The 25,912-nt window shown below is 45.9% G+C and overlaps 1 protein-coding gene across 3 annotated transcripts in view; it reads left to right on the top strand.

Moving 5' to 3' along the window:
* The window catches only part of LOC129694989 (gametocyte-specific factor 1-like), a 49,905-nt gene extending 30,333 nt beyond the window's left edge, over window positions 1–19,572 (top strand). For all 3 annotated transcript variants that reach the window (XM_055631727.1, XM_055631726.1, XM_055631728.1), the window contains exons 7-8: window positions 10,026–10,072; window positions 19,416–19,572. In XM_055631727.1, the coding sequence (XP_055487702.1) occupies window positions 10,026–10,043 (18 nt within the window). In that variant the 3' untranslated portion in view covers window positions 10,044–10,072; window positions 19,416–19,572. The remainder of the gene's footprint in view (window positions 1–10,025; window positions 10,073–19,415) is intronic.
* Window positions 19,573–25,912: the final 6,340 nt, after the last annotated feature.

Raw genomic sequence — 25,912 nt, 5'->3', positions numbered from 1 at the left:
TCTATCTAACTCTCTCTTAAATCCATCTAGTGATTTGGCCTCCACTGCCCTCTGGGGCAGGGAATTCCATAAATTCACAACTCTGGGTGAAAAAGTTTTTTCTCACCTCAGTCTTAAATTACCTCCCCTTTATTCTAAGACTGGCCCCTGGTTCTGGACTCGCCCAACATTGGGAACATTTTTCCTGCATCTAGCTTGTCCAGTCCTTTTATAATTTTATATGTTTCTATAAGATATTATAATAATAATAATAAATTTTATTTATGGGCGCCTCTCAAATGTCTCAAGGACACCTTACAGAATTTAACAAAAGTAAAAAACATATAATCGGCGTAAAATAAATAATAAAGACATCACCAATACACAAATTAAAGACAGAATTCGATCCAAAGACAAAAAAAATCAAAAACACAATGTGAAGAGAGAGCAGCGGCAGCTAAACCGCGCCAGCGTACACTCTCCCTTCCGACAGCCATCTTGGACACAAACTAAAATAATCACTTACACACAATAATCATCCCCCCACAATGGTTACCATTGTGGGGGAAGGCACAGATATCCCCTCATCCTTCTGAACTCCAGTGAATACAAGCCTAGCCTTTTCAATCTCTCCTCATATGACAGTCCCGCCATCCCAGGGATCAATCTTGTGAACCTACTCTGCACTTCCTCAATCACAAGGATGTCCTTCCTCAAATTAGGAGACCAAAACTGTACACCAATACTCCAGATGTGGTCTCTGCCACATATCTGCACACTCACTCAACCTGTCCAGCTCACCCTGCAACCTCCTAACATCCTCTCCACAGTTCACACTGCCACCCAGCTTTGTGTCATGCCAAACTTGCTAGTGTTGCTCCTAATTCCCTCTTCCAAATCATTAATATATATGGTAAACAGTTGTGGCCCCAACACCGAGCCTTGTGGCACTCCACTCCCCACTGCCTGCCATTCTGAAAAGAACCCGTTCACTCCTACTTTTTGCCAACCAATTTTCTATCCATGTCAACACCCTACCCCCAATACCATGTGCTCTAATTTTAATCAGCAGTCTCCCGTGTGGGACCTTATCAAAGGCTTTCTGAAAGTCTAGATACACTACATCCACTGGCACCCCTTCATCCATTTTACTTGTCACATCCTCAAAAAATTCAAGAAGATTAGTCGAGCATGATTTCCCTTTCATAAATCCATGTTGACTTGGACTAATCCTTTTACTGCTATCCAAATGCCCCATTATTACCTCTTTAATAATTGACTCCAGCAACTTTCCCACCACCGAAGTCAGGCTAACTGGTCTGTAATTCCCCGTTTTCTCTCTCGCTCCTTTCTTGAAAAGTGGGATAACATTAGCTATCCTCCAATCCACAGGGACTGATCCTGAATCTATTGAACATTGGAAAATGATCACCAATACGTTGATTATTTCTAGAGCCACCTCCCTGAGGACCCTGGGATGCAGACCATCAGGCCCAGGGGATTTATCATCCTTCTGTCCCATTAGCCTACCCAATACTATTTCTCGCCTAATGAAAATTTATTTCAGTTCCTCTACCCCCTTAGATCCTGTGTCCTCCAGTACATATAACAATATAACATATAACCATATAATCTGGGAGATTGTTTGTGTCTTCCTTAGTGAAGACAGATCCGAAGTACCTATTCAACTCTTCCGCCATTTCCTTGTTGCCCATAATAATTTCACCCGTGTCTGCCTTCAAGGGACCCACATTTGACTTTGCTACTATTTTTCCCTTAACATATCTAAAGAAGCTTTTACTGTCCTTCTTTATATTCCTGGCCAGCTTCCCTTCGTAATTCATCTTTTCAGCCCGTATTGCCCGTATTTGTTTCCTTCTGTTGTCCTATGAAAGTTTCCCAATCCTCTGGCTTCCTACTACTCTTTGCTGTGTTATACATCTTTACTTTTAGTTTTATTCTATCCCTAACTTCTCTTGTCAGCCACGGTTGCCCCCTACTACCCTTAGAATCTTTCTTCCTTTTTGGAATGAAATGATCCTGCAAGATTACCAGATTGTGCCCAGAAATTCCTGCCATTGCTGTTCCACCGTCAATCCTGCTAGGATCCCTTTCCAGTCTACTTTGGCCAGCTCCCCTCTCATGCCTTCATAGTCCCCTTTGTTCAACTGCATCACTGCCACTTCCAATTTAACGTTCTCCTTCTCAAATTGCAAATTAAAACTAATCATATTATGATCACTACCTCCAAGTGGTTCCTTTACCTCGAGTTCTCTTATCACATCTGGTTCATTGGACAACACTAAATCCAGAATTGCCTTTTCTCTGGTCGGCTCCATTACAAGCTGCTCTAAGAATCCATCTCGGAGGCATTCTACAAACTCTCTTTCTTAGGGTCCTGAACCAACCCGATTTTCCCAATCTACCAGCATATTAAAATCCCCCATCACCACAGTGGCATTACCTTTGTTACATGCCAGTTTTAACTCCTGCTGCAACTTACACCCTACATCCCGGCTACTATTTGGGGGATAGCTAATGTTATCCCACTTTTCAAGAAAGGAGCGAGAGAGAAAATGGGGAATTACAGACCAGTTAGCCTGACTTCGGTAGTGGGAGTCAATTATTAAAGAGGTAATAATGGGGCATTTAGATAGCAGTAAAAGGATTAGTCCAAGTCAACATGGATTTATGAAAGGGAAATCGTGCTTGGCTAATCTTCTGGATTTTTTGAGGATGTGACAAGTAAAATGGATAAAGGGGTGCCAGTTGATGTAGTGAATCTAGACTTTCAGAAAGCCTTTGATAAGATCCCGCACGGGAGACTGGTGACTAAAATTAGAGCACAGGGTGTTGACATGGATAGAAAATTGGTTAGCAGTCACTCCAGCAAAGAGCAGGAGTGAACGGGTCGTTTTCAGAATGGCAGGTAGTGGCGAGTGGAGTGCCACAAGGCTCGGTGTTGGGGCCGCAACTGTTTACCGAATATATTAATGATTTGGAAGAGGGAATTAGGAGCAACACTAGCAAGTTTGCGGATGACACAAAGCTGGGTGGCAGTGTGAACTGTGAAGAGGATGTTAGGAGGTTGCAGGGTGATCTGGACAGGTTGAGTGAGTAGGCGAGAAATAGTATTGGGTAGGCTAATGGGACTGAAGGATGAGAACCAGTGGATGTGTTATATCTGGACTTTCAGAAGGCTTTCGACAAGGTCCCACATAAGAGATTAGTATGCAAACTTAAAGCACACTGTATTGGGGGTTCAGTATTGATGTGGATAGAGAACTGGCTGGCAGACAGGAAGCAAAGAGTAGGAGTAAACGGGTCCTTTTCAGAATGGCCGGCAGAGACTAGTGGGGTACCGCAAGGCTCAGTGCTGGGACCCCAGCTTTTTACAATATATATTAATGATCTGGATGAGGGAATTGAATGCAACATCTCCAGGTTTGCGGATGACACAAAGCTGGGTGGCAGTGTGAACTGTGAAGAGGATGTTAGGAGGTTGCCGGGTGACCTGGACAGGTTGAGTGAGTGGGCAGATGCGTGGCAGATGCAGTATAATATAGATAAATGTGAGGTTATCCACTTTGGCGGCAAAAACAAGGGGGCAGATTATTATCTCAACGGGGTTAGGTTAGGTAAGGGGGAGGTACAGCGAGACCTGGAGACCTACTTGTACACCAGTCACTGAAAGTTGGCGTGCAGGTACAGCAGGCAGTGAAGAAAGCTAATGGAATGTTGGTCTTCATAACAAGAGGATTTCAGTATAGGAGTAAAGAGGTTCTTCTGCAGTTCTATAGGGCTCTGGTGAGACCACATCTGAAGTATTGTGTACAGTTTTGGTCTCCTAATTTGAGGAAGGACATCCTTGTGATTGAGGCAGTGCAGCGTAGATTCACGAGATTGATCCCTGGGATGGCGGGACTGTCATATGAGGAAAGATTGACCCTGAGAAAGACTAGTCCTCCATCCTGACAAAATATGCCTCAACGTTGCCACCTCTGAACAGAAGGGACACGCCGGGTCCCCACCTACCCATTGTTTGAGGTTCTGCGGTGATGGCAGCCCTTACATGACCCGCCTCCATGAATCACTGGTGCCTCCAGCTAAACCTCTTCTACACTTTCCCAGTTCATTCACTATCCCTGCTTAACCTGAGCTACTGCCCTTATACATCTCATTGCTCTCTCTTGACCTGCTCTACAACCAATTTCCCACTCTCTGTTGGACCTGCCTTATTCCACACTGGTTTCCCTGTGCTGAGTCTTTATGGGCCTGTCCCACTTAGGCGATTTATTGGGTGACTAGGGGCGACTGGCGCAAAATTTTCAACGTGTTGAAAATTTTTCGGCGACAGTAGCGACAATTTTTGCTGTCATAGGTTGACGTCGGCGTTGTCATAGGTGCTGTCGTAGGTTGTCGCCAGGTGTTGGAGGTGAATTCCATTAAAACTAGTCCCTGGCAGTTGCCTAAAGAGTCGTCTGTGGGATAGGCCCTTAAGCCTCCCTTCCCTTGCTGCGCCCTACCAACAATGTCTGTATGCCTCAGAGCTGCTTGTGCTTCTTGTATTGCCTGCTTTGTTCCACTCCCTCCCTCTAGTTACATTTGGCACCAGATTACTAACTAATCTGAGGTTTACCTGCATCTCTTCCAACCTCATCTATTGCGTCCGCTGCTCTAGATGTCAGCAGATCTATATCGGTGAGACCAAGCGGAGGTTGGGCGATCGTTTCGCCGAACACCTCCGCTCGGTCCGCAATAACCAAGCTGACCTCCCGGTGGCTCAGCACTTCAACTCCCCCTCCCACTCCGTCTCCGACCTCTCTGTCCTGGGTCTCCTCCATGGCCACAGCGAGCAGCACAGGAAATTGGAGGAACAGCACCTCATATTCCGTTTGGGGAGTCTGCACCCCGGGGGCATGAACATCGAATTCTCCCAATTTTGTTAGTCCTTGCTGTCTCCTCCCCTTCCTCAGCCCCCCTGCTGTCTCCTCCCATCCCCCAGCCTTCTGGCTACTCCTCCTTTTCCCTTTCTTGTCCCCACCCACCCCCGCCCCCGATCAGTCTGAAGAAGGGTTTCGGCCCGAAACGTTGCCTATTTCCTTCGCTCCATAGATGCTGCTGCACCCGCTGAGTTTCTCCAGCTTTTTTGTGTAACCTACTAACTAAGGTATCCTTGCTCGCTGATAATTGCAACTCTAACCTCACCTTAGCACACTTAAACTCCTCTGTTAGACTAGACAATGGTAAATGGATAATACCTTTCACATATAAAGCCAAATTACTGTGGATCTCCTAACCATTTCCTAATATATGAACTAACCAATCTCTCTAACCTTTCCACCTTGGAGATTGGCACCTCATATACCGCCAATGACCACATCAACCTAGGGAATACCCCAAACTGTAAAAACCACAGCTTTAACTTGTCTGGAAGCCCTGACTTCTCTATCCTTTCTAGCCTGTCAATAACATCTTTCCTAAATTTCTTCTGCAGTTGTATCGGGCTCTGGTGTGACCACATCTATAGTATTGTGTACAATTTTGGTCTCCTAATTTGAGGAAGGACATCCTTGTGATTGAGGCAGTTCAGCGTAGGTTCACGAGATTGATCCCTGGGATGGCGTGACTGTCATATGAGGAAAGATTGAAAAGACTAGGCTTGTATTCACTGGAGTTTATAAGGATGAGGGGGAGGTCTTACGGGAGGGCTAGTCCCCCAACTCAATATTCTACCTCTCCACCAATTCCAATATTGGTGGCCAGTGGGAGGGAGGGGGGGGGGGGTGGGAGGGGGGGGGGGGGGGGGGGGGGGGGGCTTTCTGGAGTGCTAGTATGGGTGTTGTGGGCTGAAGGGACTGGTTTCCAGAGGACTAGTATGGACATTGTGGGCCAAATGGATTCTTGGGGTGACAGCTCAGTCACTCAAGCCTGATGTGCTGGCAGCTCACCCACGGCTGGTGTGCGAGCAGTTAACTCACGGCTATTCCTTGAAATTCCATTTCAAGCAGTGTGAAAGGCCACCAAATTCAAGTGCATTTCTTACCACTTCAAGCAGGGTGCAAGACCACCAAATTCAATTGCAGTTTCATACCACTTCAAGCAGGGTGCAAGGCCATCAAATTCAGGTGCAGTTTCCTACCACTTCAAGCAGGGTGCAAGGCCACCAAATTCAAGTGCAGTTTCCGATCATTTCAAGCAGGGTGCAGGGCCACCAAATTCAAATGCAGTTTCATACCATTTCATGCAGGGGGCCGGGCCACCAAAATCAAATGCAGTTTCATACCATTTCAAGCATGGTGAAACCACCATAAAACCATAAACACCACACTCACAGTTCAGTAGACATTCAGTGTGTTCAGTTGTTTCCGGTTGGCGGCGCAACACTGTTGCAGCGGCTCCTACAGCCTGTCTGTCTTTTTTTATTTTTTTGTGTAGTTAAATGTAGTTGTTGTGTTTTTTAATACTGTTTTTAACTGTGTTTATGTGGGGGAGAGGGGGAAACTTAAAAAAATCTCTTCCCTGCACGGAAGACCCGACCTTTTCCCTGTCGGGTCTCCGTTGTCGTTGGGGCCTAGCACCGTGGAGCGGCCTCCAGCCGGAACGACCTGGGATTCATTGAGGTTCAAATGACAATAAATATTGTATTGTATTCACAGCTCAGACATAGTCATAGAAACATAGAAAATAGATGCAGGAGGAGGCCATTCGGCCCTTCGAGCCAGCTCCACCTTTCATTGTGATCATGGCTGATCGTCTCCTATCAATAACCCGTGCCTGCCTTCTCCCCATATCCCTTGACTGCACTAGCCCCTAGAGCTCTATCTAACTCTCTCTTAAATCCATCCAGTGACTTGGCCTCCACTGCCCTCTGTGGCAGGGAATTCCATAAATACACAACTCTCTGGGTGAAAAAGTTTTTACTTACCTCAGTCTTAAATGACCTCCCCTTTATTCTAAGACTGTGGCCCCTGGTTCTGGACTCGCCCCAAATTGGGAACATTTTTCCTGCATCTAGCTTGTCCAGTCCTTTTATAAATTTATATGTTTCTATAAGACACCCCCTCATCCTTCTAAACTCCAGTGAATACAAGCCTAGTCTTTTCAACCTTTCCTCATATGACAGTCCCGCCATCCCAGGGATCAATCTCGTGAACCTACGCTGCACTGCCTCAATCACAAGGATGTCCTTCCTCAAATTAGGAGACCAAAACTGTACACAATACTCCAGATGTGGTCTCACCAGAGCCCTATACAACTGCAGAAGAAATATGGCACAGATTAGTGGGAAACTAGAGGATTCGGAAGCTATTAAAAACCCAATAACAACCAGAAAAGCAATAAGGGGAGAAAAGATGACATAGCTAGCCAATAATTTAAAAAAGGATACCAAATATTTTTCAGGTTTATAAAGAGTAAAAGAGAAGCGAGTGAACCCTCGACTACTGGAAACATTATACAGGTGCACAACCTTTTATCCGAAAGCCTTGGGACCAGAGACCTTTCGTAATTCAGAATTTGTCGGTCTTCGGAATGGAAATTTTTTTGCGTAGATTTTAATGGCTGGTTCAGTGGTAGAGTGCTCGGCTCATATCCGCCAGGTCGCGAGTTTGCGCCTTGATCCCGGCAGAAGAAGTTGGAGCGGGGCTGGGCTGGGCTGCTGTTGGCTGTGGGTCTCTGGGATCTCTGTGCTTGCGGTGGGCCTGGTGGTCGACGTCCAATTGGTCCTGACGTCTCCGGTGACTGCACTGCCCTGCAGCCATCGCCGTCGTGAAGACAGTACAAAGCCCCCACGCCGGTGCAATGAGCGGGGAGCTGGAGAGGGGAGGGAAGGGGTCACACACATGGCCGGGAAACAGAGGGGTGTAGGTGGGGTGAAATTGAAGGGAGCGACAATCTGCTGCTGCCTGCACTCTGAGTTTAAAAGTTCCCACTCAAGACTCACGATACACTGTGTATCGTGTCTACTGTGGGAACTTTTTAACTCAGCGGGCAGGTAGCAGCAGATTGTCAATTATTAACCCTCCCGCACAATATACTCTCACCTTCTCTTTTATGAATGGGGATTTAGTTCCCCTTTCTTCGAGGACCGACCGGAGGTTCCGCTGTCATCTCTGCGGGCCGCCCTCGGTGAACGTCCTGTCTCCCAGTCCCTGGGATAGTAGGGGGCGATCAAACAGCACAATACCCCCCTCCCCCTCCAACTCCAGAGGAATCCGCTCCCTGATGGGCCGCTACGGCGACAAGTGGCAGTTCGCCCACAGCCCGAGCTGCGCTACCCCAAGAACAAGAAGTACCTTCCACACTATCCGCTTCTGCCCATACACTGTGTGTTCCTCTGGAGTTGGAACGGGGCTGGGCTGGAGTTGCTGATCTGGGATCTCCGTGCTTGCAGTGGGCCTGGGGGTCGGTGTCCCGATGAGAGGGCGCAGCTCGGGCTGTGGGCGAACTGCCACTTGTCGCCGTAGCGGCCCATCGGGGAGAGGCTTCTGGTGGTCCTGACGTCTCCGGCCAGTTTGCAGTTTTCCTCTGGAGTTGGAACGGGGCTGGGCTGCTGCTGGCTGTGGGTCTCTGGGATCTCCGTGCTTGCGGTGGGCCTGGGGGTCGGTGTCCCGTTGGTCCTGATGTCTCCGGTGACTGCACTGCGCTGCTAGAATCGCCGACGTGAAGACAGTGCAAAGCCCCCGCGCCGGTGCAATGAGCGGGGAGCTGGAGAGGGGAGGGAAGGGGTCACACACATGGCCGGGGAGCAGAGGGGTGTAGGTGGGGTGAAACTGAAGGGAGCGACAATTTGCTGCTGCCTGCACGCTGAGTTTAAAAGTTCCCACGCAAGACTCACGATACACTGTGTATCGTGTCTACCGTGGGAACTTTTTAACCCAGCGGGCAGGCAGCAGCATATTGTCAATTATTAACCCTCCCGCGCAATATACCCTCACCTCTTTTATGAATGGGGATTTAGTTCCCCTTTCTTCGAGGACCGACCGGAGGTTCCGCTGTCACCTCTGCGGGCCGCCCTCGGTGAACGTTTTCAAGGACCCAAAAAATGTCGCTATTCGGAGGTTTTCGTTATTTGGATCGTCGGATAAAAGGTTGTGCACCTGTACTGGAGAAGTAGTAATGGGGAACAAAGAAATGGCGAATTAATTGAATACATTTTTTGCAAAAGTCTTCACAGCAGAAGGCACCAGCAACATGTCAGAAATTCAAGAGTCAGGGGCAGAAGTGAGTGCAGTCGCTATTACAGAAGAGAAGGTGTTTGGGAAGCTGAGCGGTCTGAAGGTGGATAAGTCACTTGGATCGGATGGACTTCACCTCATGGTTCTTAAAGAGGTAGCTGTAGAGATTGTGGAGGCATTAGTAGTGATCTTTCAAGAATCATTGGTCAGGAATGGTTCCAAGATACTGGAAAATCAAATGTAACTCCACTCTTTAAGAAGGGAGCGAGGGAAAAGAGGAAAATCTATAGGTCGGTTATCCTGACTTCAATGGTTGGTAAGATTTTAGAGTCCATCATTAAGCATGTGTCAGTGGATGTTATTTACTTGGATTTTTCAAGTGCAACAAGGTGGGAGACCATGTATTAGAGGCAATGTACTAGCATGGATAGAAAATTGACTGACTAGCAAGTAGTGGAAATAAACAGGGCCTTTGCTTGTTGGCGGCCGGTGACTAGTGGTGTTCTGTAGGGGTCGGTATCGGATCCAATACGTTTCATGTTATATGTTAATGATCTGGATGGTGGAGTTCGTGGCCAAGTTTGCTGATACGAAAAAATGTGGAGGGGCAGGTAGTGTTGAGGAAGCACAGAGTCTCCCGAAGGACTTGGATAGGTTGGGAGAGTGGGCAAAGAAGTGGCAAATGGAATACAGTGTAGCAAAGTGTACGGTGATGCTCTTTGGTAGAAGGGATAGCCTAGACTATTTTCAAAATGGGGAGAGGATTCATAAATCAGAGGAGTAAATGGATTTGATAGTGCTGGTGCAGGATTATGCATGTAATTCTGACCTGTGATCATATTGTTAACCTCTCTACTTCCATTTTAGGTGCTGGCTCAAAAGTGAAGGAGTAGCCTGGTCTCCCACTGCAACATGTGAGTGAAACCATTGACACATTTTTGCAATCTGAGGTGAAAAGGATTGGTTCACTAACGTTCTACTCATTCAAATGGCTAATTGGTTTTTGATAGCTGAATCTACAAGGAAGGCTGTGGTTAAATTATAAAATAAGTGTGGGAGTATAAACTACCAAAAAGTTTGCCTTTGTAATAATGACACCAAACTAAGTAAGGGTAAAGATCCATTCTTTATTTCAGGAATTTGCTATAAGTTCAAATGCAATTGTTTTTGGTCGTAAAACATTGTTACAGTTAATCTTAGGTACCCCGCCAAAGAATTTACAAAATTAGTTAAAAAGAAGCATAAAATAGTATTTGAGTGTTATCCATCTTGGAGTAAAAGGTGGTAAAATGCAAACTAAATTTTACACAGAGTGGTGAATCTCTGGAATTCTCTGCCACAGAATGTAGTTAAGGCCAGTACATTGGCTATATTTAAGAGGGAGTTAGATGTGGCCTTTGTGGCTAAAGGGATCAGGGGGTATGGAGAGAAAGTAGGTACCAGATACTGAGTTGGATGATCAGCCATGATCATATTGAATGTCAGTGCAGGCTCGAAGGGCAGAATGACCTACTCCTGCATCTATTTTCTATGTTTCTATGTAAATTCAGACCAACTATTCGCCGCAGTCTGAAGATGGGTCCCAACCGGAGACATCGCTCATCCATTCCCACCACAGACGCTGAATTACTTCAGCGCATGTTTTTTTGTTGTTGGCAGCCACACAGAAAAATAGAACAGCACAGGAAACATAGAAATTAGGTGCAGGAGTAGGCCATTCAGCCCTTCGAGCCTGCACCGCCATTCAATATGATCATGGCTGATCATCCAACTCAGTATCCCGTACCTGCCATCTCTCCATACCTCCTGATCCCTTTAGCCACAAGGGCCACATCTAACTCCCTCTTAAATATAGCCGATGAACTGGCCTCAACTACCTTCTGTGGCAGAGAATTCCAGAGATTCACCACTCTCTGTGTGAAAAATGTTTTTCTCATCTCGGTCCTGAAGGATTTCCCCCTTATCCTTAAACTGTGCCCCTTGTTCTGGACTTCCCCAACATCCTCTTCCTGCATCTAGCCTGTCCAACCCCTTAAGAATTTTGTAAGTTTCTATAAGATCCCCCCTCAATCTACTAAATTCTAACGAGTACAAGCCGAGTCTATTAAGTCTTTCTTCATATGAAAGTCCTGACATCCCAGGAATCAGTCTGGTGAACCTTCTCTGTACTCCCTCTATGGCAAGAATGTCTTTCCTCAGATTAGGAGACCAAAACTGTACGCAATACTCCAGGTGTGGTCTCACCAAGACCCTGTACAACTGCAGTAGAACCTCCCTGCTCCTATACTCAAATCCTTTTGCTATGAATGCGAACATACCATTCGCTTTCTTCGCTGCCTGCTGCACCTGCATGCCTACTTTCAATGACTGGTGTACCATGACACCCAGGTCTCGTTGCATCTCCCCTTTTCCTAATCGCCCACCATTCAGATAATAGTCTACTTTCCTGTATTTGCCACCAAAGTGGATAACCTCACATTTATCCACATTATACTGCATCTGCCATGCATTTGCCCACTCACCCGCCTATCCAAGTCACCTTGCAGCCTCCTAGCATCCTCCTAGAAACATAGAAAATAGGTGCTGGAGTAGGCCATTCGGCCCTTCGAGCCTGCACCGCCATTCAATATGATCATGGCTGATCATCCAACTCAGTATCCCATCCCTGCCTTCTCTCCATACCCCCTGATCCCTTTAGCCACAAGGACCACATCTAACTCCCTCTTAAATATAGCCAATGAACTGGCCTCAACTACCTTCTGTGGCAGAGAATTCCACAGATTCACCACTCTCTGTGTAAAAAATGATTTTCTCATCTCGGTCTTAAAAGACTTCCCTCTTATCCTTATACTGTGACCCCTAGTTCTGGACTTCCCCAACATCGGGAATAATCTTCCTGCATCTAGCCTGTCCAACCCCTTAAGAATTTTGTATGTTTCTATAAGATCCCCCCCCAATCTTCTAAATTCTAGCGTGTACAAGCTCCTCACAGCTAACACTGCCCCCCAGTTTCGTGTCATCCGCAAACTTGGAGATGTTGCATTCAATTCTCTCGTTCAAATCATTAATATATATTGTAAATAGCTGGGGTCCCAGCACTGAGCCTTGCGGTACCCCACTAGTCACTGCCTGCCATTCTGAAAAGGATCCGTTTACTTCTACTCTTTGCTTCCTGTCTGCCAGCCAGTTCTCTATCCACATCAATACTGAACCTCCAATACCATGTGCTTTAAGTTTGTATACTAATCTCTTAAGTGGGACCTTGTCGAAAGCCTTCTGAAAGTCCAGATATACAGTGGCTTGCAAAAGTTTTCATACCCCTTGAACCATTCCACATTTTGTCACGTTACAACCACAAAAGTAAATATATTTTATTGGATTTTTATGTGATAGACCAACACAAAGTGGTGCATAATTGTGAAGTGGAAGGAAAATGATACATGGTTTTCATAATTTTTTTACAAATAAAAAACTGAAAAGTGTGGCGTGCAAAAGTATTCAGCCCCCCTGAGTCAATACTTTGTAGAACCACCTTTAGCTGCAATTACAGCTGCAAGTATGTCTTTTGCGGTATGTCTCTACCAGCTTTGCACATCTAGAGACTGAAATGTTTGCTCATTCTTTGCAAAATAGCTCAAGCTCAGTCAGATTGGATGGAGAGCGTCTGTGAACAGCAATTTTCAAGTCTTGCCAGAGATTCTCAATTGGATTTAGGTCTTGCCTTTGACTGGGCCATTCTAACACATGAATATGCTTTGATCTAAACCATTCCATTGTAGCTCTGACTGTATGTTTAGGGTCGTTGTCCTGCTGGAAGGTGAACCTCCGCCCCAGTCTCAAGTCTTTTGCAGACTAACAGGTTTTCTTCCAAGATTGCCCTGTATTTTGCTCCATCCATCTTCCCATCAACTCCGACCAGCTTCCCTGTCCGTGCTGAAGAAAAGCATCCCCACAGCATGATGCTGCCACCACCATGTTTCACAGTGGGGATGGTGTGTTCAGGGTGATGTGCAGTGTTAGTTTTCCGCCACACATAGCGTTTTGCATTTAGGCCAAAAACTTCAATTTTGGTCTCATCTGATCAGAGACCAAATGTTTGTGGTTGTAACGTGACAAAATGTGGAAAAGTTCAAGGGGTATGAAAACGTTTGCAAGCCACTGTAACACATCCACTGGTTCTCCCTTATCCATTCTACTAGTTACATCCTCGAAAAATTCTATAAGATTCGTCAGACATGATTTACCTTTCATATATCCATGCTGACTTTGTCCAATGATTTCACCACTTTCCAACTATGCTGTTATCCCATCTTTAATAACTGACTCTAGCAGTTTCCCCTTTACCGATGTTAGACTAACTGGTCTGTAATTTCACCGTTTTCTCTCCACATGTTTGCTGTGTCCCCCACATGGCTTGTGGCAAACTGCAAACGGGACTTCTTATGGCTTTTTTTCAACAATGGCTTTCTTCTTGCCATAAAGGCCCGATTTGTGGAGTGCACGACTAATAGTTGTCCTGTGGACAGATTCTCCCACCTCTGATCAATGCTCTCCTTGCCCGGCCTGTCAGTTTAGGTGGACGGCCATGCCTTGGTAGGTTTGCAGTTGTGCCATACTTTTTCCATTTTCGGATGATGGATTGAACAGTGCTTCGTGAGATGTTCAAAGTTTGGGATATTTCTTTATAACCTAACCCTGCTTTAAACTTCTCCACAACTTTCTCCCTGACCTGTCTGGTGTGTTCCTTGGGCTTCATGATGCTGTTTGTTTGCTCTCCCTCCCTTTTTAAAAAGTGGGGTTACACTAGCTACCCTCCAATCCTCAGGAACTACTCCAGAATCTAAAGAGTTTTGAAAAATTATCACTAATGCATCCACTATTTCTGGGGCTACTTCCTTAAGTACTCTGGGATGCAGCCTATCTGGCCCTGGGGATTTATCGGCCTTTAATCCATTCAATTTACCTAACACCGCTTCCTGGCTAACCTGGATTTCACTCAGTTCCTCCATCTCATTTGACCCCCGGCCCCCTGCTATTTCCGGCAGATTATTTATGTCTTCCTTAGTGAAGATAGAACCAAAGTAGTTATTCAATTGGTCTGCCATATCCTTGTTCCCCATGATCAATTCTCCTGTTTCTAACTGCAAGGGACCTACATTTGTTTTAACTAATCTTTATCTCTTCACATATCTATAAAAACTTTTGCAGTCAGTTTTTATGTTCCCTGCCAGTTTTCTTTCATAATCTATTTTCCCTTTCCTAATTAATCCCTTTGTCCTCCTCTGCTGGTCTCTGGATTTCTCCGTCCTCTAGTAGGCTGCTTTTTCTGGCTAATTTGTACGCTTCATCTTTTGTTTTGATACTATCCCTGATTTATCTTGTTATCCACTAATGCACTACCTTCCCTGATTTATTCTTTTGCCAAACTGGGATGAACAATTGTAGTTCAACCATGCAGTCTTTAAATGCCTTCCATTGCATATCCACCGTCAACCCTTTAAGAATCAATTGCCAGTCTATCTTGGCCAATTCACGTCTCATACCCTCAAAGTTACCTTTCTTTAAGTTCAGGACCCTTGTTTCTGAATTAATGATGTCACTCTCCATCCTAATGAAGAACTCAACCATATTATGGTCACTCTTGCCCAAGGGACCACGCACAACAAGATTGCTAACTAACCCTTCCTCATTACTCAATACCCAGTCTGGAATAGCCTGCTCTCTCGTTGGTTCCTCTATATGTTGGTTTAGAAAACTATCCCGCATACATTCCAAGAAATCCTCTTCCTCAGCACCCCTGCCAATTTGATTCACCCAATCTATATGTAGATTGAAGTCACCCATTATAACTGTTTTACCTTTGTTGCACGCATTTCTAATTTCCTGTTTGATGCCATCCCCAACTTCACTACTACTGTTAGGTGGCCTGTACACCACTCCCACTAGCATTTTCTGCCCCATAGTGTTTTGCAGCTCTACCCATACCGATTCCACATCCTCCTTACTCATCCACCTTACTATGAATGCTCCTTGCATTGAGACACAAATCCTTCAGGCTTGTTTTTACAACACTCTTACCCCTTATACAATTATGTTGATAAGTGGCCCTTTTTGTTTTTGCCCTGGATTTGTCTGCCTGCCGCATTTCACCTTGCTACCTATTGCTTCTACCCTCATTTTACACCCCCTCTGTCTCCGCTCACACATTTAAGAAACCCTTTCCCTTTAACTCCATCCTCGACTATCCCATTTGACACCCCACCCCCCTTATTCAGTTTAAAACCACCCGTGTAGCAATGGCAAACCTGCCTGCCAGAATGCTGGTCCCCCACCTGTTAAGATGCAATCCGTCCCTTTTGTACAGTTCCCCCTTACTCCAAAACAAATCCCAAAAAAGTCTCTTTGGCCTGCAATATTTGTGCCAAACATGATGCTGAGACCAGGTCTTACCCTCCTGCTCGTAATCCATATGCCACCATTCCCTGCTTATCCATGTGCCTATCCAAAACACCACTATCTTATCTGCGTCTACAACACCCCTGGCAGCAGGTTCCACGTAAACACTGCCCACTGTGTAACAAAACTTGCCCTGTACATCTCAAAGTGTTCCTTCTCGCATCTTAAACATATGGCCTCTACGCTTTGCCAATTCCACCCTAGGAGAAAGTTGTGAGGAGGGGGAGAGGGTGAGCACTGCACTGTATACAGTAGAGGGAATGCACTGCACGGTATACAGGAGAGACAGAGCACTACACGGTATACAGTAGTGACAGAGCACTACACGGTATACAGGAGAGACAGAGCACTACACGGTATACAGTAGTGACAGAGCACTACACGGTATACAGGAGAGACAGAGCACTGCACGGTATACAGTAGAGGGAATGCACTGCACTGTATACAGGAGAGACAGAGCACTACACGGTATACAGTAGTGACAGAGCACTACACGGTATACAGGAGAGGGAATGCACTGCACAGTATACAGTAGTGACAGAGCACTACACTGTATACAGGAGAGGGAATGCACTGCACAGTATACAGTAGTGACAGAGCACTACACTGTATACCGGAGAGGGAATGCACTGCACAGTATACAGTAGTGACAGAGCACTACACTGTATACAGGAGAGGGAATGCACTGCACAGTATACAGGAGAGGGAATGCACTACACTGTATACAGGAGAGGGAGGGAGAGCACTGCACGGTATACAGTAGTGACAGAGCACTGCACAGTATACAGTAGAGGGAATGCACGGGAGAGGGGGTCACTTCGCGGTAGAGGGTGTTGCTGGTTGTGTGGAGCCAGGAGTGCACAGGATCCCGTGACACATGCAACTTGTCCACTGCAGTATAGAGCAAGGAAAATGTCAGTGTCCGAAGGAGGGTTCCGACCTGAAACGTCACCTATCCATGTCTCCAACCTTTGTGTCCTTTTGTGTAAACAAGCATCTGCAGTTTTTTGTTTCTACATGGAAAATTACAACACAGGAACAGGCACTTCAACCCACAATGCTCGTGCCAAACATGATGATAAGTTAAACTAAACTCATCTGCCTGTGCATGATCCATATCCCTCCATTCTCTGCAAATCTATGTGCCTATCTAAAAACCTCTTAAACACCAACGTCATATCTGCCCCCACCACCACTCGAGGGGCTGGAGAGTCAAGAGTCAATTTAATTGTCATTTGGACCCCTAGAGGTCCAAACGAAATGCCGTTTTGGACAGGCTAGGACTGAATTCCTTGGAGCGCAGGAGGCTAGGGGTGTCAAATCATGAGGGGAATAGATAGGGTAAATGAAGAGAGTATTTTACCCAGAGTAGGGGAATCAAGAACCAGAGGACATAGGTTTAAGGTGCGAGGAGAAAGATTTAAAATGAATCTGGGGTGCAATTGTTTCAGATTCAGATTCAGATTCAATTTTAATTGTCATTGTCATTGTCAGTGTACAGTACAGAGACAACGAAATGCATTTAGCATCTCCCTTGAAGAGCGACATAGCAAACGATTTGAATAAATAATAATGTGTCCGGGGGGGGGGTGGTGATTGGCAGTCACCGAGGTATGTTGTTGAGTAGAGTGACAGCTGCCGGAAAGAAGCTGTTCCTCGACCTGCTGGTTCGGCAACGGAGAGACCTGTAGCGCCTCCCGGATGGTAGGAGGGTAAACAGTCCATGGTTGGGGTGAGAGCAGTCCTTGGCGATGCTGAGCGCCCTCCGCAGACAGCGCTTGCTTTGGACAGACTCAATGGAGGGGAGCAAGGAACCAGTGATGCGTTGGGTAATTTTCACCACCCTCTGCAATGCCTTCCGGTCGGAGACAGAGCAGTTGCCATACCATACTGTGATGCAGTTGGTAAGGATGCTCTCGATGGTGCAGCGGTAGAAGTTCACCAGGATCTGAGGAGACAGATGGACCTTCTTCAGTCTCCTCAGGAAGAAGAGACGCTGATGAGCCTTCTTGATCAGAGTAGAGGTATTGTGGGTCCAAGAGAGGTCATCGGAGATGTTGACTCCCAGGAACCTGAAGCTAGAAACACGTTCCACCTCCGTCCCGTTAATGTGGATGGGGGTGTGCGTGCCGCCTCTGGACTTCCTGAAATCTACAATGAGCTCCTTGGTCTTCTTGGAGTTAAGGGCCAGGTTGTTGTCAGCGCACCATGCTGCTAAGTGCTGGACCTCCTCCCTGTAGGCCAGCTCATCATTGTTGCTGATGAGGCCAATCACCGTTGTATCATCTGCATACTTGATGATGGTGTTAGTACCATGTACAGGTGTGCAGTCATAGGTGAAGAGGGAGTAGAGGAGGGGGCTCAGCACACAGCCCTGTGGAACGCCGGTGTTCAGGGTGAGGGTTGAAGAGGTGTGCTTGTCTAACCTCACAGACTGGGGTCTGTTGGTTAGAAAGTCCAGTATCCAGTTGCAGAGGGAGGGGTCGATGCCCAGGTTACCGAGTTTGGTGATCAGTTTTGATGGTATAATGGTGTTGAATGCTGAGCTGTAATCGATGAACAGCATTCTTACGTAAGTGTCTCTGTTGTCGAGGTGGGAGAGGGCGGAGTGAAGTGCCGTAGAGATGGCATCCTCCGTACTCCTGTTCTTGCGGTAGGCAAACTGATAGGGATCCAGTGTGGGGGGTAGGCAGCTTTTGAGGTGTGCCAGGACCAGCCTCTCCAAGGGTTCTGGGTATATGGAGTGGGCTTCCAGAGGAGGTGGTTGAGGCAGGTACCAGCATTTAAAGACATTCCACAAGTACATGGATAGGAAATGGTCAGAGGGATGTAGGCCAAAAGTAGGCAAATGGGACAAACATAGGTGTGGCAACGATGAGGGGCCGAAGGGCCTGTTTCCCTGCTGTGTGGCTGAAAGCTTGCTGTATTCTGGAGGACCGTGTGCTAGAACTGGCTCCAGCTGTTGCTCCCTGGTTCAGTGGCAGATGGAACCACTGTGGCGTGTCAATCAGGCTGAGAACTTCATGCCTGGCACCTTCAACTGGCACTGTCAGCCTGCCAGTTGTACGTGAGCCACGGAGGCTGTAGTGTCTTCTGGGCAACAGAGGAATGGGTGGGAGCTCCAGGGGTCTCTTCCTGAGATTTTACGTGCTGGATTGTGTTGGGCTGATGGTTCATCAGTGAGGTGTGTCCGAGCCGAAGCATGGCTCAGCCGGGAACGACAATGGGATGGGTGAGAGAGAGGAAAATAATGGTTCTATCATGGGTGATCTGCGATGCAGTAGATGTGACTCCAGGGTGGTACATTACTCCCGGTGTCTGGGTTAAGAATGTTTGAGAGGGGAGATTAAAGAATACACGATAGTGGTCCACAAAGCACCAACAATATGAACTGTGTAAGGGTGAGGTTCTGCTGGCAGAGTGTAGTGATCAAGGGAAGAGGTTATAAATCAATGGTATTGATGTCAGGATTAGCCCAGAGGCACATGCTAACAAATACAGACACGGGTGGTGAATGTGTGGCCTGAGAGATGGGGCACGAGGGACGGGTTAGACTTTTTGCCGCACTGGGTCTGGATCTGGAACAGGTGCTGTTGGGAAAGGCTGCATCTCATTAAGCACAGCGGGCAACTTGTTTACTGCTTGTCGCCATGGTCATCCCCATTTTACCCCATCAGACATTTTCAACAGTCAAGGGAGGGTGATTGGCAAGTGAACACTGTATTTGTGCACTGCTGCTGCGTAGCCATGTAAACCCTCATCTGAAGATCAAAGTCCTCATCAGTTCTATTTATTTTTCAGCCCATGTCCTGTGTGTTCGAATCCATTGAGAAGAGGAGTTAAAGGACAGATGTTGCTTATAAGATGGCCAAACCATTTTAATTTGAAACACAAATTATATTTTTTTGTAATTGAAACATTTGACCAAATAAAAGAAAGTGAATCGTGAATCACTGAGGCCTGCCTGGTGTCAGCTGATTCGTTAGAATATAGAACTTATCTGCACATTATCCCTTCATTCCCTGCATGTCCATGTGCCTATCCAATAGTCTCTCAAATGTCACTATTGTACATACCTCATCCTCCACCCCAGCAGCGCATTCCAAGTACCACCAGGCTGAGGCTCAGTAAAAAAAATGTGCCCCACATATCTCCTTTAAACTTTGCTCATCTCACCTTAAAGCTGTGCCCTCTAGTATTTGATGTATTCATCCTGGAATTATACGTTCCAATTATTTATCCACTCTTATAATTTTATATACTTCTATCAGGTCTCTGCAACCTCTGCTGTTCCAGGGCAAACACTGGAAGTTTGACCAACAACAATCAGTTTTATTCGTCACATTGCACATAAAGTGCAAGTGAATTTAATTTGTCAGCAGCGGCACAATGAAAAAGAACACACAAAAACACATCAAAAACGTAACACAAACATCCACCACAGCATTCATCACTGTGGTGGAAGGCACAAAGGTTTGGCCAGTCCTCCTCCATTTTCCCCCGTGGTCGGGACCTCAACCCTCCGCAGCCGCCGCTGCGGGCATCCAGATGTGCAGACAAGGTAAAAAGTCCAGAATCGGCTCTTCTCCACCGGAGACCGCGGCTTCAAGTTGGTGTAGGCCGCAGGCCGGCGGTCGGAGATTTAAAGTTCGCGCCGCAGCCCGAAGCACCGCAGACTGCAGGGCCGGCAGTCGAAGCTCCCCTCCAGGGATCCCCGGCGAGGGACGCCACTCCTGATGGTAAGTTGCCACCGTGCCCGCGGTAGAAGTTATCACTACACTCTGGTGGCCTCTTCTCCCCGGGTCCCCAATGCCGCGCCAGCTGGAGCTCTGCAGACCGCTGCTTCAGTCTTCAGGCTGCCGCGGGCCAGCGAAACGGAGCGCTCCCCTCCGGCGAACCCCAGCGAGGGCTCGCCTGCTCCACGCCGAAAGTCCACGCTCCGCCCGCCGCTGAAGCCCAGGGCACCTCTCCGTAGAGGAGGCGGCAGAAACAGTTTTTTCCCCCTTACCCCCACACAAAACACAAAGAAACATTAAAACCATACACTAAAACATACTTAAAAAACAAAAAAAGTAGAAAACAACAGACGCTGCTGACAGGGCTGCCGGCTTGCAGCGTCTCCACCGACCTAGACCAGCAACCAACCTCTCCTGCTAATGCCCCCCTAATTCAGGTATCATTCTGGTAAACTACCTCTGCCCCCTTTCCTAAACCATCTCATCCATCCTAGTGGGGGGACCAGAATTGCATGCAATACTCCAAATGTGGCCTAACTGAAATTTTGTAATGTTGCATTTTTGTAGTAGAAATGTTTGATGTAGAACAACCGTGATGCGAATTCAAACGTATTTTTGAAATTATGTTTTATGTGGAAGTCATAACAGTGGCTACATCAGAGGAGTTTGATTTTCTGTGAAGTGCTTTATGTTTTATTTTTTATTATTAAAATAAAAGTTGTAAGTTCTTAACCAGCAGACCACTGATTCTCATCTTTATGGTTCCTTGTGAAGCATATCTGCCACCCTTCAATTGGATTGAGTTGCTGACCCACCTGGAATTACCACAGTCAGGTATTAAACCTTGCTGCATCAATTAGCATGTCGACATTGTCCATATTCATTTGATTCATAGTTTAGAGTTACAAGAAAAGGGCCCTCCTGCCCTTCTAGTCTGCGCCGACCAATGATTGTCCATACACCGGTTATATCCTACACACTAGCGACAATTTACAGAAGCCAATCAACCTACAAACATGCACTACTTCGGAATGTGGGAGGAAACCGGAGTAATCCCACGCAATCGCGGGGAGAAACTGTACAGACAACACCCGTACTCAGGATTAAACACGGGTTTCTGGCACTGTAAGGCAGTAACTCCACAACTGCACCACCGTGCTGCCCTCAAATTTCTTGCTGCCCAGCTGCCCCTGATATGCTGGTGACCATGAGCACCACGCCAGAATAAATGTGGAAGTTCACCCAGGCTTTATAGGATAGGAGTAGAATTAGACCATTTGGCCCATCAAGTCAACTCTGCCATTCAATCTTGGCTGATCTATCATTCCCTCTTAACCCCATTCTCCTGCCTTCTCCCCATAGGCAGTAGGGTCCAACTTTGCTTCCTATTTGCCATGCCCTGCCACTGGGGCTCACTGACTACCTCCTTGCTTTTCCTTCAGCCCTCTGCACCATCCAATCCCAGTGGGCAAAGTGAATAGGGCACTGTTGGATCCACACCCATCCTGCTGGAATAGTTTCCCTGGAATGTGTACAATTAACCATATAACAATTACAGCACGGAAACAGGCCATCTCGACCCTTCTAGTCCGTGCCGAACACATAATCTCCCCTAGTCCCATATACCTGCGCTCAGACCATAACCCTCCATTCCCTTCCCATCCATATAACTATCCAATTTATTTTTAAATGATAAAAACAAACCTGCCTCCACCACCTTCACTGGAAGCTCATTCCACACAGCTACCACTCTCTGAGTAAAGAAGTTCCCCCTCATGTTACCCTTAAACTTCAGTCCCTTAATTCTCATGACATGTCCCCTTGTTTGAATCTTCCCTACTCTCAGTGGGAAAAGCTTTTCCACGTCAACTCTGTCTATCCCTCTCATCATTTTAAAAACCTCTATCAAGTCCCCCCTTAACCTTCTGCACTCCAAAGAATAAAGCCCTAACTTGTTCAACCTTTCTCTGTAACTTAGTTGCTGAAACCCAGGCAACATTCTAGTAAATCTCCTCTGTACTGTTTGGGCTGGGGTATTTTCCTTCTTGGTCGTGTGAAATTATGGACCCATGACAGAAAGCCAGAGTGCTACAGTGTGGAAAATGGCCCTTCTGCCCAACTTTTTCACACCGCCAACATGTCCCAGCTACACTAGTCAAACCTGCACTACTTAGTTCATATCCCTCCATACCTGTCCTATCCATATACGTGTCCAACTGTTCCTTAAATATTGGGATAGTCTCTTCCTCCCTACCTCCTCTGGTAGCTTGTTCAATACCCCCACCACCCATTGTGGGAAAAAGTTACCCCTCGGATTCCTATTAAATCTTTTCCCGTTCACCTTAAACCTAAGTCATCTGTGCGATGTCTTCTGTAAGACTGTTGTGACTAGCACAATGAATACATGTCCGACATCTTGTAAGAAGGATTTAATCTGCACAACCCGGAAACTTCTAGAAGGTCACCTGACCTCAGTCACGAGGCACAGGCACATTTGCCAGCTTCAGCTTTTGGCCTCAAGGGGCACTGGCATTTATATTACATATACATCACATCTCCCCCTTCACTTTATTTACACCACATCTCCCCCTTCAACAATGGGGTCAAAACTAATAACTTGAACCTTTAATCAATTTAATGTGGATAAAGTACCACAAATAACACAGTGTTTCTTCATACTACAAAACTATATTAAATAATTGCCCAACAATTTTACATAACAAGAAGAGGAAGTACTGACACTTTTCTGAGGGTGACTTATAACAAATAACCATGTAACAATTACAGCACGGAAACAGGCCATCTCGGCCCTTCTAGAATGTGCCGAACACTTACTCTCACCTAGTCTCATCTACCTGCACTCATACCATAAACCTCCATTCCTTTCCCGTCCATAAACCTATCCAATTTATTTTTAAATTATTGAATTATGTGTGGTAAGGGAAACTAGTAGAGTAGCTATGGATACTATGAGGTTCAAAGTAAAAGAAGTACTGACACTTTTGAAAAATATAAAAGCGGATAAGTCTCCAGGTCCTGACAGGATATTCCCTAGGACATTGAGGGAAGTTAGTGTAGAAATAGCAGGGGCTATGACAGAAATATTTCAAATGTAATTAGAAACGGGAATGGAGCCGGAGGATTGGCGTACTGCGCATGTTGTTCCATTGTTTAAAAAGGGTTCTAAGAGTAAACCTAGCAATTATAGACCTGTTAGTTTGACATCAGTGGTGGGAAAATTAATGGAAAGGATACTTAGAGATAATATATATAAGCATCTGGATAAACAGGGTCTGACTAGGAACAGTCAACATGGATTTGTGCCTGGAAGGTCATGTTTGACTAATCTTGAATTTTTTGAAGAGGTTACTAGTGAAATTGATGAAGGTAAAGCAGTGGATGTTGTCTATATGGACCAGTAAGGCCTTTGACAAGGTTCATCATGGAAGGTTGGTTAAGAAGGCTCAATTGTTGGGTATTAATGGTGGAGTAGCAAGATGGATTCAACAGTGGCTGAATGGGAGATGCCAGAGTGTAATGGTGGATGGCTGTTTGTCAGGTTGGAGGTCGATGAATAGTGGGGTGCCACAGCGATCTGTGTTGGGTCCACTGTTGTTTGTCATGTACATCAATGATCTGGATGATGGTGTGGTAAATTGCATTAGTAAGTATGCAGATGATACTAAGATAGGTGGGGTTGTGGATAATGAAGTACATTTTCAAAGTCTACAGAGAGATTTAGGCCATTTGGAAGAGTGGGCTGAAAGATGGCAGATGGAGTTTAATGCTGATAGGACAAATCATAGGATAGGACAAAGCTGGCAGGACAAATCAAAATAGGACGTACATGGTAAATGGTAGCGAATTGAGGAATCCAGTAGAACAGAGGGATCTAGGAATAACTGCATAGTTCCCTGAAGGTGGAATCTCATGTAGATAGGGTGGTAAAGAAAGCTTTTGGTGTGCTGGCCTTTATAAATCAGAGCATTGAGTATAGAAGTTGGGATGTAATGTTAAAATTGCACAGGGCATTGGTGAGGCCAATTCTAGAGTATGGTGTACAATTTTGGTTGCCAAATTATAGGAAAGATGTCAACAAAATAGAGAGAGTAGAGGAGATTTACTAGAATGTTGCCTGGGTTTCAGCAACTAAGTTACAGAGAAAGGTTGAACAAGTTAGGTCTTTATTCTTTGGAGTGTAGAAGGTTAAGGGGGGACTTGATAGAGGTCTTTAAAATGATGAGAGCGAAAGACAGAGTTGACGCGGATAAGCTTTTTCCATTGAAAGTAGGGAAGATTCAAACATGAGGACATGACTTCAGAATTAAGGGACACAAGTTTAGGGGTAATACGAAGTGGAAATTCTTTACTCAGAGAGTGGGAGCTGTATGGAATGAGCTTCCAGTGGATGTGGTGGAGGCAGGTTCGATTTTAACATTTAACCATATAACCATATAACAATTACAGCACGGAAACAGGCCATCTCGGCCCTACAAGTCCGTGCCGAACAACTTTTTTTCCCCCTTAGTCCCACCTGCCTGCACTCATACCATAACCCTCCATTCCCTTCTCATCCATATGCCTATCCAATTTATTTTTAAATTATACCAATGAACCTGCCTCCACCACTTCCACTGGAAGCTCATTCCACACCGCTACCACTCTCTGAGCAAAGATGTTCCCCCTCATATTACCCCTAAACTTCTGTCCCTTAATTCTGAAGTCATGTCCTCTTGTTTGAATCTTCCCTATTCTCAAAGGGAAAAGCTTGTCCACATCAACTCTGTCTATCCCTCTCATCATTTTAAAGACCTCTATCAAATCCCCCCTTAACCTTCTGCGCTCCAGAGAATAAAGACCTAACTTATTCAACCTATCTCTGTAACTTAGTTGTTGAAACCCAGGCAACATTCTAGTAAATCTCCTCTGTACTCTCTCTCTATTTTGTTGACACCCTTCCTATAATTGGGCGACCAAAATTGTACACCATACTCCAGATTTGGTCTCACCAATGCCTTGTACAATTTTAACATTACATCCCTGCTTCTATACTCAATGCTCTGATTTATAAAGGCTAGCATACCAAAAGCTTTCTTTACCACCCTATCTATATGAGATTCCACCTTCAAGGAACTATGCACAGTTATACCCAGATCCCTCTGTTCAACTGCATTCTTCAATTCCCTACCATTTTCCATGTACGTCCTATTTTGATTTGTCCTGCCAAGGTGTAGCACCTCACATTTATCAGCATTAAACTCCATCTGCCATCTTTCAGCCCACTCTTCCAAATGGCCTAAATCACTCTGTAGACTTTGGAAATCCTCTTCATTATCCACACCCCCTATCTTGGTATCATCTGCATACTTACTAATCCAATTTACCACCCCTTCATCCAGATCATTGATGTACATGACAAACAACAAAGGACCCAACACAGATCCCTGAGGCACCCCACTAGTCACCTGCCTCCAACCCGATAAACAGCCATCCACCATTACCCTCTGGCTTCTCCCATTCAGCCACTGTTGAATCCATCTTGCTATTCCTGCATTTATACCC

The sequence above is a fragment of the Leucoraja erinacea genome, unplaced genomic scaffold (assembly GCF_028641065.1).
Source record: "Leucoraja erinacea ecotype New England unplaced genomic scaffold, Leri_hhj_1 Leri_88S, whole genome shotgun sequence".
NCBI lineage: Eukaryota > Metazoa > Chordata > Chondrichthyes > Rajiformes > Rajidae > Leucoraja > Leucoraja erinaceus.
Note: the sequence above shows the minus strand (reverse complement) of the source record. Positions and strands in the feature narration are given on the sequence as shown.